The sequence below is a fragment of the Oncorhynchus mykiss genome, chromosome 7, assembly GCF_057628025.1.
Source record: "Oncorhynchus mykiss isolate SJ-2025 chromosome 7, ASM5762802v1, whole genome shotgun sequence".
Taxonomy (NCBI): Eukaryota; Metazoa; Chordata; class Actinopteri; order Salmoniformes; family Salmonidae; genus Oncorhynchus; species Oncorhynchus mykiss.
In genome coordinates, this window is record NC_143028.1 from 50,784,383 (window position 1) to 50,803,385 (window position 19,003).

At 42.3% G+C, this 19,003-nt stretch overlaps 1 protein-coding gene across 12 annotated transcripts in view; it reads left to right on the forward strand.

The window, feature by feature from the left end:
- Window positions 1-7,662, forward strand: part of mdfi (MyoD family inhibitor) — a 51,762-nt gene extending 44,100 nt beyond the window's left edge. For all 12 annotated transcript variants that reach the window (XM_090241255.1, XM_090241247.1, XM_090241251.1 and 9 more), the window contains 2 exons: window positions 2,659-3,009; window positions 3,203-7,662. In XM_090241255.1, the coding sequence (XP_090097381.1) occupies window positions 2,659-3,009; window positions 3,203-3,459 (608 nt within the window). In that variant the 3' untranslated portion in view covers window positions 3,460-7,662. The remainder of the gene's footprint in view (window positions 1-2,658; window positions 3,010-3,202) is intronic.
- The last annotated feature ends 11,341 nt before the right edge of the window (window positions 7,663-19,003 follow it).

Sequence of the window (19,003 nt, forward strand, 5' to 3'; positions counted from 1 at the left end):
ACACTTTTAGGTCTATGCTGGTCCTACACTTTCAGGTCTAGGCTGGTCCTACACTTTTAGTCCTAGGCTGGTTCTACACTTTCAGTCCTAGGCTGGTCCTACACTTTCAGTCCTATACTGGTCCTACACTTTCAGTCCTATACTGGTCCTACACTTTCAGTCCTGGGCTGGTCCTACACTTTCAGGCCTAGGCTGGTCCTACACTTTCAGGCCTAGGCTGGTCCTACACTTTCAGGTCTAGGCTGGTCCTACACTTTCAGGCCTAGGCTGGTCCTACACTTTCAGGTCTAGGCTGGTCCTACACTTTCAGGCCTAGGCTGGTCCTACACTTTCAGGTCTAGGCTGGTCCTACACTTTCAGGCCTAGGCTGGTCCAACACTTTTGCACAGTAAAATATCTCCTCTCCTCACTCTCTCCCCCCTTCTCCCTCTCTCTGCTCTTCCTCCCCCTCTCTTCTCCTTCAGTCTGTGGTGTGCCAGTCTCATCATATTAAGCCCACAGTCATTTAGCTGTTTATTTGTTCTTATTTTTAACTATGAACTGCTGAATCATTGTGTTTCTGTGGCACGCCCTTACATCAATCCTGAACCAAAATAGACAAGAGCCAAAGCTAAGGGGTGTATATCCGTAGAGCAGATCTCTCTCACCCTCCCTCACACACACTCTCCACTGCATCTCTATCTCACAAACATCTCTCTCTCTCTCTCTCTCTCTCTCTCTCTCTCTCTCTCTCTCTCTCTCTCTCTCTCTCTCTCTCTCTCTCTCTCTCTGTCTCTCTGTCTCTGTGTGTGTACGCAGTCATGACTTCTCTGAAACTCAGTTCGTCTGTCTGCCAGATGCCCATGCAACCAGCCTTTTTGCGCACACACACACTCTAAACCGACTGACACACACATGCAAAGGGAGAAGGGTGAATGAACTCTCATACCACTCTAAATAATATCCAGATATTTGACTCTGTTCAGTGTGATGATACTCCTCTGTCCATTTCCAACAATATATATTTTTTAAATCCAATGGAATTCAGAAAAACAAACAATATTGTGTTCCTGCTGATGTTGTCTTTACCAACCAAAGGAATGCACTGTTAACCAGACATGTAGCACATAGAGAGTGACTACAGTAGCAGAGAGATGTGGAGTAAAAGCCTGGCATTGCTCTGTGTGGTTTCACTAAAACTGACTATGATTAGGGTTGGTGGCTGCAATTGTGGCTCTGTAATTGTGCGTGTGCGTTCTCTCTTCTCTCGACAAAACCAAACCCATATACTGTATTGTACTGTAATTTTGGAAATATGAGTGGTTAAATTGAGAGACCGGGGGAAAGAGAGAGGGTGAGACAAAAAGAGAGGGAAAAGGGTAAGAAAGGAGACAATGCAGCCGAGCAGGTATCGACTTTTGACATTCTTTAGAAGAGAAAGATATGTTTCCCTGTGACTGCTGCCCCCCTCCTCACTGCCAGACATCTGGAGTGAGGTTAAAAAATGCTGAATCACACTCGATTGGTGGTGTGAACCCGGCCAGGCCAATCACATCAGTCCTAGCATGGTTATCTGTCTCTGAGCGATTATCTAATGTTGTTTCACTGCATCTCAGCCCCCGGTATGTGTGTGTCTGTGAGTGTTTCTCTCAGGACATCCTGTAGTGGTATTCTACCCTGGGATGTTACACCTCTCTCCATCTGTGTGTTCAGGTCTAGAAAATATTTAGGGCCTCGATAGGATGGTATTAAATATTATCATAATATATCAAAACCATGGTTCCATTTTAGCCCTCTCTCTTTTTCAGGGCCTCTGTTTGGTTTGGCAGAGGAGGTCTGCTTTTCACCACGTTGTTCTTTCTCTCAGTGTAATTAGTATTTTGTGGTGCTCAGAGTAAAATATGTTGGCCAGCCAAGATCAACCCTGGTCTGACTTAGAGGAGGAACAGTACAGGGTTTGTAGGCTGTAAACACCCTGGGCCTGGGCTGAGGCTGTCTGAGTGTGTGTGCGCGTGCGTGCGTATATATATGCGTAAATGTGTGTAGCCTACATTTCATACTGTGAAGAGAGAGAACCAGGCCATTTCAGCCTCTCTGTCCACATAAATCAAAGACTTAAAACTAGCAACCAGATACTCATCATAGTCACGAGTTACATATCAATGTATGGTGCACCTAGCAATGTGAGGCTGGCGTTAGTAGACCATGAAGCACCAATTGTCCTTGGTAAATTATTTTAATAGATTCTTGAGTTTGTCAAACTGGATTGAGTTGGCCCAAGTTTAGGCCTATTTCTTAAGGGGATTATCTGAAATGATGTGCTGTCCAAGACAAGTTTCTCCCACCAACTTGTGTTTCAGCCCTGGCAGTGAGAGGGGAGGACAGGGCAGGAGGAGAGGGGAGGACAGGGCAGGAGGAGAGGGGAGGACAGGGCAGGAGGAGAGAGGAGGGGAGGAGAAGAGAGGAGAAAAAAGAGGCGAGGAGGAGCGTAGAGTGTCTGGGGTTTGTTGTGTAAGCGTCTAGATGAGCAGGGTCAGAAGTCAGCACAGTACACATGGCCCTTCCCAGGAACCGTTGTGGCATGCTGTATCAATGACTACATTTCCCATGTGTCCCACAGTTACAATGAAAGCAACTATTGTAATTGTTTTTCTTCGTTTTCTTTGTTCCTGTCCTCAGGTCAACCCCAGACACGATCTACCCCCATACACCCCACCCAGCCTTGCCTAACCCAGCCCACCAGCCAGCTACGCAACGGAGCCAAGCCCCACACACACACCCCGCACTGCACACACACCGCCAACACACATGCCTCTCACCCCAATGGAGTGAGGAACGGAGGGCTCCATGATCGGCCGGCCCCCAACTCCCTACCCAGGGCGGCCTCTTCCTCCTCCTCGTGTTCCTCATCGGAGATGAAGAACCCTAAGAAGCTCCAGTCCAACCCCTCCATCACCTCTCAGAGCAGCAAGAGGAGCAAGAGCTCCTCCAAGAGCAACAGCTCCCAGATACCTATAGAGGCACAGGATGGTGAGAAGCTACCTACTTCTGTCCATCTCACTGTAGTACCCCACCTCTCCTCTCTCTCTTCCATCTCTCCCTCTTCTCAAAACACTATGCATTGTAATCAAGTACCAGGTCAAATAAATATGAATAACTCTCCTTCTCTCCCTCAGACTGTTGTGTTCACTGTATCCTGAATAACTCTCCTTCTCTCCCTCAGACTGTTGTGTACACTGTATCCTGGCCTGTCTGTTCTGTGAGTTCCTGACTCTGTGTAACATCGTGTTGGACTGTGCCACCTGTGGTTCGTGTGCGGGGGACGACTCGGCGTGTTTCTGCTGCTGCTGTGCCTCCGAGGAGTGTGGCGACTGTGAGCTGCCGTGTGACATGGACTGTGGGATCATCGACGCGTGCTGCGAGTCTGCAGACTGCCTGGAGATCTGTATGGAGTGCTGTGGTCTCTGTTTCTCCTCCTGAGCCTTTCAAACTACACAGGGCGATAAATATATATATATATATATATCTCACACACTGACACAGCTCAGGCTCAGTCAGAGATACTGTATATAATGACAAGAGGGTCTTGTCTCCAACCTAACAATGGGAGTCATTGTCCCAAAGGCAGGCGGTCTGCTAATTGGTCTGCTTATCGCTTCACCTCTTCCTCTCTGGCTCAGTAGAGAGGGCAGTGGAGGGGCGGATCATTGGTCAATGTAAGGACATATCATTGGCTTTGACCAAGGTAGTGCGCTGACATTGTTCAATGTTGTGGACAATCTGTTGGAATTGACCAATCAAAGGACAGGGACTACTCTTTGGCTTCTCCTGCTCACCTCCTCTGTGTTGCTTGTCGGTTTACTATATCTCTCATTGTTATGCAGATGTTTTGCTTAGACCGATATGGGATTTTTGGGTCTGATAACGATAGGAGGGAGGCAAAGTCACTGATTTATTGATAAATCACCCAATATATTGTTTTTAGAGGTGAATAACATACTTTTTTTTTACACAAATTGTGCTCCAAAGGATTAACGGATACTCTAAATTATAATTTCTTAACAATATATTAAAAGAAACAATATTTAAGATATCCACGAAAAAGCAACTATATCCTCTATAAATACAACAGTAAAACTTGTTTAGTGTCCCTTCTTAAACAAATATTTTAAGTTGTCCCTATCTATGGCAGTGGATAAGAAGTATGCAAAAGTGCTTGTGTTAAACCACCACAAGGTTGAATGAATTAAACTTAGTCTCAAAGTAAATCTGAAACTGCACTGTTCACAAATAAGCATTGAAATGCAGTAACATGCTGTTCCTAATCTCACCGCTAGGTGTCGGCGTCAGCAGTTGTCTTGAGTAGATTTACCAGCGTCTACAACAGTCAGAGGTCATGTAAACAAACACTTTATGGCAACCTTGCAATGAGAGTAGGATATGACAAGCACAAGCTAGCTGTTCATTACGACAATGTTTTCTTACAGAAACCATATCTACATCAATGTTATTCAATACGAATATATTGGCTGTAATTTTCAACTGCAAATGGCTTGCGCAGATGACTAAAAACATTTATGCAGGCAAGTGATTGCCGCACTTGTTTTAGTCACACGTTCTCATTTAGCTAGCCAGCTAGTTATCTCATCATGAACCCAAGCACATGGCCTGCTTTTAGCAGATTGCATATTTCGGAAAACAAACTAAATAAGCCCACTGGCCAATATAATAGGCACAGTAACAGTGTTCTTTTTGTATCAAGAACGATTGTTCACTTTGGCGCCCGTCCAGTGTTGCACACAAGTAGCATAGATTGCTAGCTAGATAGCTGAGCTTACGTTAACTAAGAATGTGATGAGGACAGGGCTGCTTGCTTGGTGAAGTGTACTTTTGATTATATACTTATTCAAATACGTTGGCTGTGGCAAGCTACTCACAGTCTAACCACCATGCCTACTCTCTCTCACGTTGTGACCTAGGCCTGAATGATGTTCAATGAGCAGCTCATAGAGCGCCCTCTTCAGGCAACCATTGACCATTAAAAAAAGTGACCATAAATGAGCAGACGTATTTGTTTATTCTATGTATATAATGTAACGAAACAGCAGGGAGCAGGTCTTGAACCCACGACCTTCCGGCGCGCTATCGACTGTGACGCAAAAGCATGCTCAAGTGGCAGAGTCGATTTCCGCGCTTATAAACACAGGGTCGTTACAATGATATCTATGCTTTATCTGTGGAATAAATACCGATACAAATCTTTCTGCTAAAGGCTAATATCGGTCAACTGATTTATCAGTCGGGCTCTAGTTTTTCTACTGTACGGTCGCTGTGCTCCAGCGATGGTTCTGGACAGCTTCTCTCTCTGGACTGTTCTTTTGGACTCTGTGAGCCATCTCTTATTACAACAGAACACCCTGTGTCTCCAAAGGCTCAGCAGCACAATGACTGGCTCTTCATGCATGAGAATGACCTTGAAGGCAAATGAGAAAATGGCCCCATTTAACAGGATTTTTGTGTTTCTGTAGATAAGACTGCAGAGTAATGGGAAAATGGTCGCTCAGATCTGAGCAGCACTCTAGTTTGTCCTTGGCAAGGTTAAAGTCTTCCAGTTTTAGTGCTAACCGTTTCTTTCTCGACGTGCACAGTCCATGTGGAGGGTCTGTCTACCGCGGTTGTCCTGTCAGAGTTGCTGGGACTGGGAGTAGGGGGCTCAGCTACAAACCAATGGAAATGGGCCAACAATTCTACAGACATTTTGTCCCATAGCCCATTATTAGCACATCTAATTCAGCTAATCAAGATATTGATTTTTAGTTGATGATTTGAATCAGGTGGGTTAGTGCTGGGCTGAACGAAAGTCTGCACACCCTTTGACTCTCGAAGATCAGGAGTGAAGAAAACTGGTCACTACAGTTGAGTCCCATGTTGAGTCCATGACCCGTATCCGCGTTGTAGACAGACCTAGCAAAGGACACATCCTCCATCTTACTCAAACATGTGAAAGGAGAGCTCTTTCTCTTAGGGCTTTCCTCTTTCTGCAATTTTATTTTGAATCTTAACCCTACTGTCTGGATATTTTGAATGATTTCCATGTTGTAAACAGATTTCAGACCTAACAGGTAGACTGGAAGAGATCATTCAAACTCTCAATGCCTTTACCTGATATCTGTCATTCTCTTGTACTGTACTGTATTTGAACGGAAGGCCTCCACTTTACTCCAGGCCTGGATTGTCTCTCCTCACTACAAAAATGATATTAATCCATCTTATTTTATGTAAAAATAAAAAAAAATCCGTATGAAAATTACATTTCTATGTTATCAGTTCCAACCTCTCTCCCTGTAAAGCAGTAGTTCTTCAAAATGTTATTTTATTCCCAGACTTAAGATATCTGGGGATATTTTGCTAACTAATTTGAATGGTACGTAGATTAGTTGTATGATTATAGAATAGGTTCTGCAAACTCAAACACTACAACACATACCCCTTTCTGCCCAGCAACTCATATGCAATTTGGACTAAATCATGTGTTTATATTGAATATCCTGTGGCTCCTGATTGCTCTGATCTGGCACTGTGTGGATCCTCGCATGACTGTGAGTTTTCTCATACCAAAGAAAATAGGTTTTGAAGCTTAGCCTCTGCCGAGTCTCCAACATCCGGATGTTCTGGTTTTCAGGGAAAATGGAAATAGAGCCTCTGATGCTATTCCACTTTTGGACGTTAACAAGACGACTTTCCATCTTAACTCCTCCTCCACATTTACTGGATTGGTTGAACATTGCAGAAGATAAACTTTTTTTCTTCTCATCAAGACCAGTATGTAGGGGATCTAGTTTCAGGTGTATATTTTACTCCTGCTACGTCAGGTTTGTTTTGTGATACATCTTTATCTATGGATCCTATATTCTGTACAAGGTTTTCAGCTTGGTTTTGGGGTATAATTTGGCTTATCAAACCAGCCTCTTGCCTTTATTGATTCCAAGGGCTTGCAGACGTGTTTTACTGGGTGCACCTGCTAATGAAAGATATTCCTCACTTGCAATACTAGCAATCTCTCATAAGAGGGATATCTATCTGTACTGTACCTCTACACGGGGCCTGAGGTCAAATTTGAATAGTTGCATTAAGATTTTATCCCTGATTATGAATTATGTAGAGAGAGAGGTGTTGTGATATTGTACATCCAATCAATGTTTGGTAAAGCCCTGGAAATATGCCTAGCCCTAACTATGTAGGGAGTTTTCATGGATTTAAAAAAAAATCAGAAGTATGAATTTGAGAGATAGATGAAGCCATAATGATATTTGTTGTCTTGGATGCACTCTGAATCAAACCGGAACACTAGCTAATCTAGTCAAGTTGTAGTGTTTATACTCAAATAGTTAGGAGACAACTGGAAAATAAATCAACTTGATAATGCCCAGATGAACAATGACTTTCTGCATTCCCTAACAGTGCAAGGTACCTTTCCAGTGCAATCTCTCATTTGAGTTTTTAATTATTATTATAATATTTTTTTTTTTACATTTGATCAAATGTGCCTTCAAACATCTCATGGATATAAACTGTAATGTTAGCCTGCTCTAGTGAAAGCAGTCAATTCAAGCATTATGTCCAATACATGTGTGTAGTGTTTACCCAGTGCTGTGAGTAATAAAATGACAGTGTAAGAAGTGATCCGTGGTGCCTATTCCTTTTATCAGGTATGGCTGCCCTCCATGTAGCTACTATTATGTCCAACAAGCTCATCCAAAGTAACAAAGACTACTTGTATCTGTTTATCTCTGATTGACATTGTGAGGTGTACACAGAGCATACGGCCAAGATGGACTCTTTGATGTTGTTGATGTGCAGTGAAGGCTCTCAGTGCTTAAATAGCTCTGCTCTGAACAGACTGAAGTCTTCTTAAAACACACACAGGAATAATGAAACCAATCAGGAATATAATGTGTATGACAAAAGGTATTGAGTCATTTTAATAGGCAAGTACATCTTCAGATTTGTACCAGTTTGTTGAGTATCTATAGCTGTACATGCTCTACAATATTGGGTAGCACTTTGATGGTCCAGATACAGTACGTCCTCATATCGTATCCATTCTCCCTGTTTTCCCCATAACCATGTCTTTGCACAGTTCTGTACACCTCCTCCATTCCTTGTCTTAGTAGAGAAAACAGAGCAACAACTGGCCTCATGCAGAACAGAGCACTTTAATATGCTTTTTAAAGGTCTGCCAAAGTCGTTGAGCAGGAATGCCTGTTTGTGCCAATGCATCAATGTGTGTAGAAACACTGGGACTTTTTACTGTTTGAGATCTCCCCCCTCGCTTTCTCTCTGTTTCTCCACTCGTTCTGTCCCCCTCTCATGCTTCTCTCCCACCTACTCTCTCCCCCTCTGTATACTATACCCACATAGATAATCACAGATGTGAATAGATGTTAAGAATGGTGTGTACAGTTCCCGAGTCTGTCCATCCCATAGTGTGTAGAGGTCAGTTCCCCAGCCTGTCCATCCCACAGTGTGTAGAGGTCAGTTCCCCAGCCTGTCCATCCCACAGTGTGTAGAGGTCAGTTCCCCAGCCTGTCCATCCCACAGTGTGTAGAGGTCAGTTCCCCAGCCTGTCCATCCCACAGTGTGTAGAGGTGGCCTCGGGCCACAGGCAGCACTGGAGGCCACCCCTACAGGTCACACAGAGAGACCCTTCAGTACTCGGCCTCAGACACACAGTGAGGAGGAGGGGAGAGTGAGAGAGAGTGAGAGAGAGAGAACATCTCTGGACATCTGCAACTGTTTTGGAGGAAGCCTTTCTGGTGACGAACCCCATTTCCCTTTCCTAGTACACACGCACACACAAAGACACGCACATACACACACATTACATACACCCCCTCTAGAGATTTCCCATGCACACAGCAAGCGCAGGGGACAAGTGGCTATTGAATATTAACCATGAAATTACAAAGGCTGCATTCTAACAGAGGTGACAGGGTCACAGGCTGTGATGAAAATCATAAATGAATACCCCTGACATGAAGAGTGACTCGTTTTTGGCTTCTGTAAATTCAGCTTTCCCTTTTTCTCCAGGAGTCAGGGAGATGCAGAGCAATGGATCTACTCTGTGTTTTATTAATGTGCGGGTCAATGGAATGCAACAATGGCCAGAGAGCACTTCAAGCTAAGCCCTCTACATGTAATACGGTTAAACACTGTAGTGAAACTGTGCTTTGAAAAACAACACATCATGTAATCTTCAGCGTGGTGTGCATGTAGAGGGCTTAGCGTGGTGAGCATGTAGAGGGCTTAGCGTGAAGTGCTCTCAGTACAGAGGCATTGTAATCCAATTCGCATCAGATGTGGAATGGATTGATGTATTGAAATCTATGCTTTCATCTGACAAAGCTCTTTTTAAGAGCATTTCTCTGTCTGCTGTATATACTTATAAAGTGGGGAGCATCAGAGCCAGCAGATTATATTTATCAGTGTGTGTGCGAATCCTACTGTATTCTTCACAGTGAAGAGTTGTCGAAAAGTTAGAGGGAAGAGACCGCTTGAGTCAGCACCTTTTCTAGAGTAGACCCTGTACCTTTTTCATTCCACTTCAAACACTGGCTAAAGCTGATGGTAGAATATTCAACTATTTATTTCACTTTCTAGAAACTATTAAAGTGATTTTCTGTTTTTAAATTTGTGGGCAGATGTTGCTGTTCTTTTCATATGGAACTAAATATTCTCTATAACTTTTGGCTCTCTATCTGAGGCACAGAGACTTTAAAATCCCCACTATGTGGAACTAATTGATTGTGGGCAGAAGACACACACACACACACACACACACACACTCAAGCATGCACATATGCACACACAGACTGATTGTTGTGATGCAGGCAGATCTGTTTCTTAGTGGCTGGATGAGTCAGTGAGTTGTGGGACTTGTGCCAGACTGTCCCCACCAATATTTTTTTGTAGCCACATGAGAGAAAGCGAGAGAGAGAGAGAGCGAGCAATATGTTGCCTTGCTGCTCTCCCACTAAACCTTGTCTCCAAAATACACCAGTATTACAGAACACACACATGCTCACACACACAAACACTCACACATGCACACGCACACAAACACTCACACATGCACACAAAGCAAGAAAGAGAGTTATGTGCTTCAATGCATTCCAGATGGTACAGTATATGTTGGCGTATATATGTGGACTGAGCACAGATGGTTGTTGAAAGTTTGATGCAAAAAGTAGGAACAATGTCTGCTGTGGAATCATGTCCGCTGTGGAACCATGTCCGCTGTGGAACCATGTCCGCTGTGGAACCATGTTTTCTCCAAATCAAATACATTTTATTGGTCACATACACGTGTTTAGCAGATGTTATTGTGGGTGTAGTGAAATGCTTGTGTTTCTAGCTCCAACAGTGCAGTAATATATAACAAGTAATATCTAACCATTTCACAACATATACCCAATACACACAAATCTAAGTAAAGGAATGTACTTAATCTATAAATATATGGAAGAGCAATGTCAGAGCAGCATAGACTAAGATACAGTAGATAGTAAAGAATACAGTATATACTGTACAGATGAGATAAGTAATTGTTGGTAAAATTATGATTAAATGACTGAACAAATCATTTTAAATGGAACTGTAACTTAGTAAACTTATACTCTGTTTTATTATATCTGATTAACAATATGAGTTCATACGATGGGATTGTGTGACACAGACAAGGAGTAATTAAAGTTAATGAACACCATTCCAACTAGGAAGAAAGAAGTGGACTGTGTAAACAGATAAGGTCGTTAACCTATGGTTGAACCGACGAAACTTAGCTCTGGGGTTTTTAGATAAGACAGTGAGTGCATTCCTAGGTTTTCTAGTAGTAATTTAGTTCAGTTACGATAGCTTTCTTGGGTACAGGAACAATGGCGGCCATCTTGAAGCATGTGTGGACAGTAAACTGGGATAGGGAGAGATTGAATATGTCTGTAAACACATCAGCTAGTTGGTCTGTGCATGCTCTGAGGAAGCGGCTAGGGATGCCGTCTGGGCCGGCCGCCTTGCGAGGGTTAACACGCTTAAATGTCTTACTCACGTTGGCCACAGAGAAGGAGAGCCCACAGTCCTTGGCACCAAGCCGAGTCCGTGGCACTGTGTTATCCTCAAAGCGAGCGAAGATGGTGTTTAGCTTATCCGGAAGCAAGACGTCGCTGCCCATGACGTGGCAGATTTTCCTTTTGTAGTCTGTGATTGTCTGTAGACCCTGCCAAATACGTCTCGTGTCTGAGTCGTTGAATTGCGACTGTACTTTTCTCTGTACTGACGTTTTGCCTGTTTGATTGCCTTACTGAGGGAATAACTACACTGTTTGTATTCTGCCATATTCCCAGTCATCTTGCCATGGTTAAATGCGGTGGTTCACACTTTCAGTTTTGCACGAATACTGCCACCCTATCCACCGTTTCTGGTTAGGGTAGGTTTTAATAGTCACAGTGGGCACAACATCTCCTATAAACTTCTTGATGAACTCAGTCACAGTGTCAGTAAATACGTCAATGTTATTCTCTGAAGCTACCCGGAACATATCCCAGTCCGCAACAATCTTGAAGCTCGGATTCCGATTGGTCAGACCAGCGTTCGATAGTCCTTAGCACGGGTACTTCCTGTTCAAGTTTATGCTTATAGGAAGGGAGGAGCAGCCATGTCTGATGTGGAACCATGTTTGATGTGGAACCATGTTTGATGTGGAACCATGTCTGATGTGGAACCATGTTTGCTGTAGAACCATGTCTGATGTGGAACCATGTTTGCTGTAGAACCATGTCAAATCAAATGTATTTGTCACATACACATGGTTAGCAGATGTTAATGTGAGTGTTGCGAAATGCTTGTGCTTCTAGTTCCGACAATGCAGTAATATCCAACAAGTAATCTAACCTAACAATTACAAAACGACTACAAGTGTAAAGGGATGAAGAATATGTACATAAAGATACATGAATGAGTGATGGTACAGAACGGCATAGGCAAGAGGTGGTGTCGAGTACAGTATATACATATGAGATGAGTAATGTAAGGTATGTAAACAAAGTGGCATAGTTTAAAGTGGCTAGTGATACATGTATTACATAAAGATGCAGTAGATGATATAGAGTACAGTATATACATATACAGTGCCTTGCGAAAGTATTCGGCCCCCTTGAACTTTGCAACCTTTTGCCACATTTCAGGCTTCAAACATAAAGATATAAAACTGTATTTTTTTGTGAAGAATCAACAACAAGTGGCACACAATCATGAAGTGGAACGACATTTATTGGATATTTCAAACTTTTTTAACAAATCAAAAACTGAAAAATTGGGCGTGCAAAATTATTCAGCCCCTTTACTTTCAGTGCAGCAAACTCTCTCCAGAAGTTCAGTGAGGATCTCTGAATGATCCAATGTTGACCTAAATGACTAATGATGATAAATACAATCCACCTGTGTGTAATCAAGTCTCCGTATAAATGCACCTGCACTGTGATAGTCTCAGAGGTCCGTTAAAAGCGCAGAGAGCATCATGAAGAACAAGGAACACACCAGGCAGGTCCGAGATACTGTTGTGAAGAAGATTAAAGCCGGATTTGGATACAAAAAGATTTCCCAAGCTTTAAACATCCCAAGGAGCACTGTGCAAGCAATAATATTGAAATGGAAGGAGTATCAGACCACTGCAAATCTACCAAGACCTGGCCGTCCCTCTAAACTTTCAGTTCATACAAGGAGAAGACTGATCAGAGATGCAGCCAAGAGGCCCATGATCACTCTGGATGAACTGCAGAGATCTACAGCTGAGGTGGGAGACTCTGTCCATAGGACAACAATCAGTCGTATATTGCACAAATCTGGCCTTTATGGAAGAGAGCGTAAAAGCGTAAAAGCAACACAGCTCATCACCCTGAACACACCATCCCCACTGTCAAACATGGTGGTGGCAGCATCATGGTTTGGGCCTGCTTTTCTTCAGCAGGGACAGGGAAGATGGTTAAAATTGATGGGAAGATGGATGGAGCCAAATACAGGACCATTTTGGAAGAAAACCTGATGGAGTCTGCAAAAGACCTGAGACTGGGACGGAGATTTGTCTTCCAACAAGACAATGATCCAAAACATAAAGCAAAATCTACAATGGAATGGTTCAAAAATAAACATATCCAGGTGTTAGAATGGCCAAGTCAAAGTCCAGACCTGAATCCAATCGAGAATCTGTGGAAAGAACTGAAAACTGCTGTTCACAAATGCTCTCCATCCAACCTCACTGAGCTCGAGCTGTTTTGCAAGGAGGAATGGGAAAAAATGTCAGTCTCTCGATGTGCAAAACTGATAGAGACATACCCCAAGCGACTTACAGCTGTAATCGCAGCAAAAGGTGGCGCTACAAAGTATTAACAAGGGGGCTGAATAATTTTGCACGCCCAATTTTTAGATTTTGATTTGTTAAAGTTTGAAATATCCAATAAATGTCGTTCCACTTCATGATTGTGTCCCACTTGTTGTTGATTCTTCACAAAAAAATACAGTTTTATATCTTTGTTTGAAGCCTGAAATGTGGCAAAAGGTCGCAAAGTTCAAGGGGGCCGAATACTTTCGCAAGGCACTGTACATATGAGATGAGTAATGTAGGGTATGTAAACATTATATTAAGTAGCATTGTTTAAAGTGGCTAGTGATATATTTTACATCAATTTCCAGCAATTCCCATTATTAAAGTGGCTGTGTGTTGGCAGCAGCCACTCAATGTTAGTGGTGGCTGTTTAACAGTCTGATGGCCTTGAGATAGAAGCTGATTTTCAGTCTCTCTGTCCCTGCTTTGATGCACCTGTACTGACCTCGCCTTCTGGATGATAGCGGGCTGAACAGGCAGTGGCTCGGGTGGTTGTTGTCCTTGATTATCTTTATGCCCTTCCTGTGACATCGGGTGGTGTAGGTGTCCTGGAGGGCAGGTAGTTTGCCCCCGGTGATGCGTTGTGCACCGATGTGGAGCCATGTCTGATGTGGAACCATGTCTGATGTGGAACCATGTCTGATGTGGAACCATGTCTTTATTTCTGTATTTATTTTTACCATGTTTGTATTTGTTTTGTCATTTTTGGGTTGGGAGGTTTACAGATATAATATCAGAGAAATTATCATATTGATCAAAAATGATTTTGTAATAGTAAAATTGGTATGTAAAGAAAAAGAAACAGAAAGAGGTGGGCCCACCAACTCCCCATCCGCATCCCCCGCAGACCTTCCACCCAGAAACCATGTTTTCCACCCTTTTCCACTCCGCCTAGCAACACAGGTTGGTTGTCAGCCCAACCCCTACCACTTAACCAATAAGCACTAAACATTAAGCACTACTACTACTACAACAGATCCCATGTCTAATGCCAATCCAATGCCCAGCCATGCAACTAGACATTATCTTCGACATTTGCAACATTGAAATTCGATCTCCATTGTGTCCCACAATAATGAATGTGTCTGGCCGAGACAGACAGGCAGCTTTTCTCAGTCAGTCGAAATCATGAATCAGCATCATTTTTATGGATATATACAAAACAAAAACAAATCTATAGAAAAACAGGTAAACTAAACGAAATGCAGCTAGTCTTTCCAGCTTCAGTTTGAAGTGATTGTGTTAGATGTGTAGTTGGCTAGCTAGCAAGGGGGAAGTTCTGGATCTATCAACCAAAGCGTGGGTAGTTTTGCTTTACATGGCAGTCAATACGAATAGAACTAACGACCACAGAATGCCTAAAATTGCACTTGACAACCAGTGTTAGTGAATGCAGCATCACGTTTTGTTGAAAAATTGATGATTTGGGAAAGAATCTTTCTTTTTAATGCTGGTAACCCATTGTATAAAAGCAATAATACACCCGAGTCCATGTGTTATGACAGTTTTAACAACACATGGCCTCTCGTATTGTTGCTTAAAAAGTAACTGTATCCACTGGAAAATTGCAATCTCAGAGCCAACATATTATTTTGTGGCAGTGCTGCTTGCCAGCAGTAATTGTCTCTGATTGATTGAGAGATTCAGGGAGCTATCATCGTTAAGTAACATGGTAGATGCAACGCATTGGATATTTATATTAATGCACTTCAAAATGAATTTTGTCACTTTATCCCAAAAGCATTAGACTGAAGGGCACTCCCACATCATATAAAAGGAATGTTCCTACCTGATTTAGGGGATCAGGGCCTAAAATGTACTTTTTGGTCCCCCAGCCACTGTGGCAGGTACATTTAAAAATCTACCACAAACTCAGATTTTTTACCATGTAATTATACATTTTTTTTGCTAAAATTACACCAACAAAACACAAGAAAAAGAGATGAGCATGCTTTGTAATGTTTATAAAACTATACATTTATTACTAGTAAGAAGAATTGTGGTATATTGTTTAATTCATTTTGAACCAAAATATCTCAGATGAGACAAAAAATGTCACCTGCCCCTTTAAGTGCGGGACGTTGCTGTCGTAACGCGACTCAAGTCATGTTTGGTGCCGGTGATATTGAGTCGGACTAATAGAAGCGTTGTCTTCTCTTCCCTAGCAGTTGAAACTCAAATATTGAAAAACAAACTAGCTTTTTGACAAAATAATGTAAATAGCCAAGAAACATAAGGACAAAGTCTCACTTCAGCAGACTTTCGTTTCAAGTAAATTAGTTTACATTGTTTAAGGGATATATCATTGAAGACCACCTCTTCCAGGTCAATAGGAGACAAATAATGTATCTAATACTCAGCCAGGGGACGGAAGAATCATGTGTAAACCAATTTAGGATGGGATGCAGCGCTAGTGCCTGGAAATACAATTTAATGTTTAGTACGGATAGTCCTCCTACGTCTTTCCCTCGTTGTAATTTTGTTATTTTTATCTGGGAATGCTTACCTTGCCATATACAGTTGAAGTGGGTAGTTTACATACACTTAGGTTGGAGTCATTGGAACTTGTTTTTAAACCACTCCACAAATTTCTTGTTAACAAACTATAGGTTGGGCAAGTCGGTTAGGACATCTACTTTGTGCATGACACAAGTCATTTTTCCAACATTTGTTTACAGACAGATTATTTCACTTATAATTCACTGTATCACAATTCCAGTGGGTCAGAAGTTTACATACACTAGGTTGACTGTGCCTTTAAACAGCTTTGACAATTCCAGAAAATTATGTCATGGCTTTAGAAGCTTCTGATAGGCTAATTGACATCATTTGAGTCAATTGGAGGTGTACCTGTGGATGCATTTCAAGGCCTACCTTCAAACTCAGTGCCTCTTTGCTTGACATCATGGGAAAATCAAAAGAAATCAGCCAAAACCTCAGAAAAAAATAGTAGACCTCCACAAGTCTGGTTCATCATTGGAAGCAATTTCCAAACGCCTGAAGGTACCACGTTCATCTGTACAAACAATAGTACGCAAGTATAAACACCAAGGAAGAAGCCACTGCTCCAAAACCGCCATTAAAATGCCAGACTACGGTTTGCAACTGCACATGGGGACAAAGATCGTACTTTTGGGAGGAATGTCCTCTGGTCTGATGAAACAAAAATAGAACTGTTTGGCCATAATGACCATAGTTATGTTTGGAGGAAAAAGGGGGAGCTTGCAAGCCGAAGAACACCATCCCAACCGTGAAGCACGGGGGTGGCAGCATCATGTTGTGGGGGTGCTTTGCTGCAGGAGGGACTGGTGCACTTCACAAAATAGATGGCACCATGAGGATGGATTATTATGTGGATATATTGAAGCAACATCTCAAGACATCAGTCAGGAAGTTAAAGCTTGGTCGCAAATGGGTCTTCCAAATGGACAATGACCCCAAGCATACTTCCAAAATGTGGCAAAATGGCTTAAGGACAACAAAGTCAAGGTATTGGAGTGGCCGTCACAAAGCCCTGACCTCAAGCCTATAGAAAATTTGTGGGCATTACAAAAAAATTAAATTAGATCAAATAAGCCCCATGTATCAAAATAAAAGTACATTTTTATCTTGACTAAATTTGACACTTTCTCACTGTCCCCCATACAAAAACTTCACACTTGCTTAATAATTAAGTATCTTCTTAAAGTGGACAGATTTTGTGCAGAGTAAACACTCTTGCTTCGCCTCTTCCTCTCTGTCCTGGGAGAAGCGCGTGTCTTATGTGAGAGTGTGCAGGCCACGTTTTCCCAGAAAATTGTACCATACGACTGTAATTCCAATCTTGAAAGCATTATATTCTGTGATCCTTGCCACTTTATTATGGCTTTTTCGAGCTGTTTCAAATAGCAATAGTTACATACTGCACCTTTAACCAAAAACTTGACTTGGTTACTTTTCTCTAGGCCCATGCCTCAGCTTCATACCAAATTTTGCCTGACTGAAAAAAAAGAGCTAACCAAACAGGCTAAACAAATGTAAAATAATAAGTTTAACAAAATAAATACATTTGCCCAATTCAAAATAATAGGGTTAAGGTGTTGAGTCAAAGGCAAACAACCAAAACACATATTTAACATTTTTATTAGGTGTCATCATTATTAATACATTTCAACATTATTATTTACAATTCTGTGAGTGGTAAATGAGAATGTTACAGAGAATATATCTGCAACTTTAAGGAAAATATCTGAGAGATTTTAATAGGCTGACACACTAGAAGGCTGAACCTTCAAAGTGACTGGTAGCAGAACTATATAAACATTACTAATGATAATGTATATACACTGAGTGTACAAAACATTAGGAACACCCTACTATTGAATTGCACCCCTTTTGCCCTCAGAACAGCCTCAATTTGTCGGGGCATAGACTCTACAAGGTTGTTGAAAGCGTGCCACAGGGATGCTGGCCCATGTTGACTCCAATGCTTCTCACATTTGTGTCAAGTTGGCTGGATGTCCTTTCGGTGGTGGACCACACACACAGGAAACTGTTGAGCTTGAAAACCCAGCAACGTTGCATTTCTTGACATACTCAAACTGGTGCGCCTGGAACCTACTACCATACCCCATTCAAAGGCACTTAAATATTTTGTCATGTCCATTCACCCTCTGAATGGCACACATACACAATCCATGTCTCAATTGTTTCAAGCCTTAAAAATCCTTATTTAACCTGTCTCCTCACCTTCATCTACGCTGATTGAAGTGGATTTAACAGGTGACATCGATAAGGGACTATAGCTTTCACCTGGATTCACCTGTTATGAAAATAACAGGTGTTCCTAATCTGTTTCCAGTAGTTGTTAGCCATTTAGTAAGTAAGCATTTCACGGTGTGACAAATACATTTGATTTGATTAATTTGAAGATGTTTAGGAGCATGTTGGTCTGTGCCTTGACGCACCGGTTACGTCTGCCGGATGAGAGCATGGAGAACAGTCCATGTCTCTGGAGGCTGGAGTCTTTGGTAATTTTTCTGGCTTTTCTCAGACATCGCCTGGCATGTACTTCCTGGATGGCTGGGAGTTCACCCCTAGTGATGCGCTTGGCCGTCCGTACCTATATACTGTAGAGCCTTCTGGTCGAGGGCGGGACAGTTGCCATACCAGACGGTGCTGCAACCAGTCAGAATGCTCTTGTTGGTGCAGCTGTAAAAGTTCCTGAGGATCTGAGTAGCCATGTCAAATCGTTTCAGCCTCCCGAGGGAGAAGAGACACTGCATGAGCCATCACCATATTAGACAATTCTACCACACAACCGAACCTCAACTCTTACTCTATATTGTTTGTGTGTGCGTGTGTCTGTGAGTGAGAGAAGGGGGGTCCTCACCTGTCTGTTGGTTGTGAGGCAGTATCAGTGCAGGGTAATTAAATGCCCTATCCATCCCATCTGATTTTACTTCATCAAACATGAGATGGAGAGAAAATAATTAAAAGATGAAAAATTGGATGGAGGAGATAACCCAGTCCTTATTTATGGTAATGAAACTGCCATGCATACATTCAGCACACACACACACACACACACACACACACACACACACACAC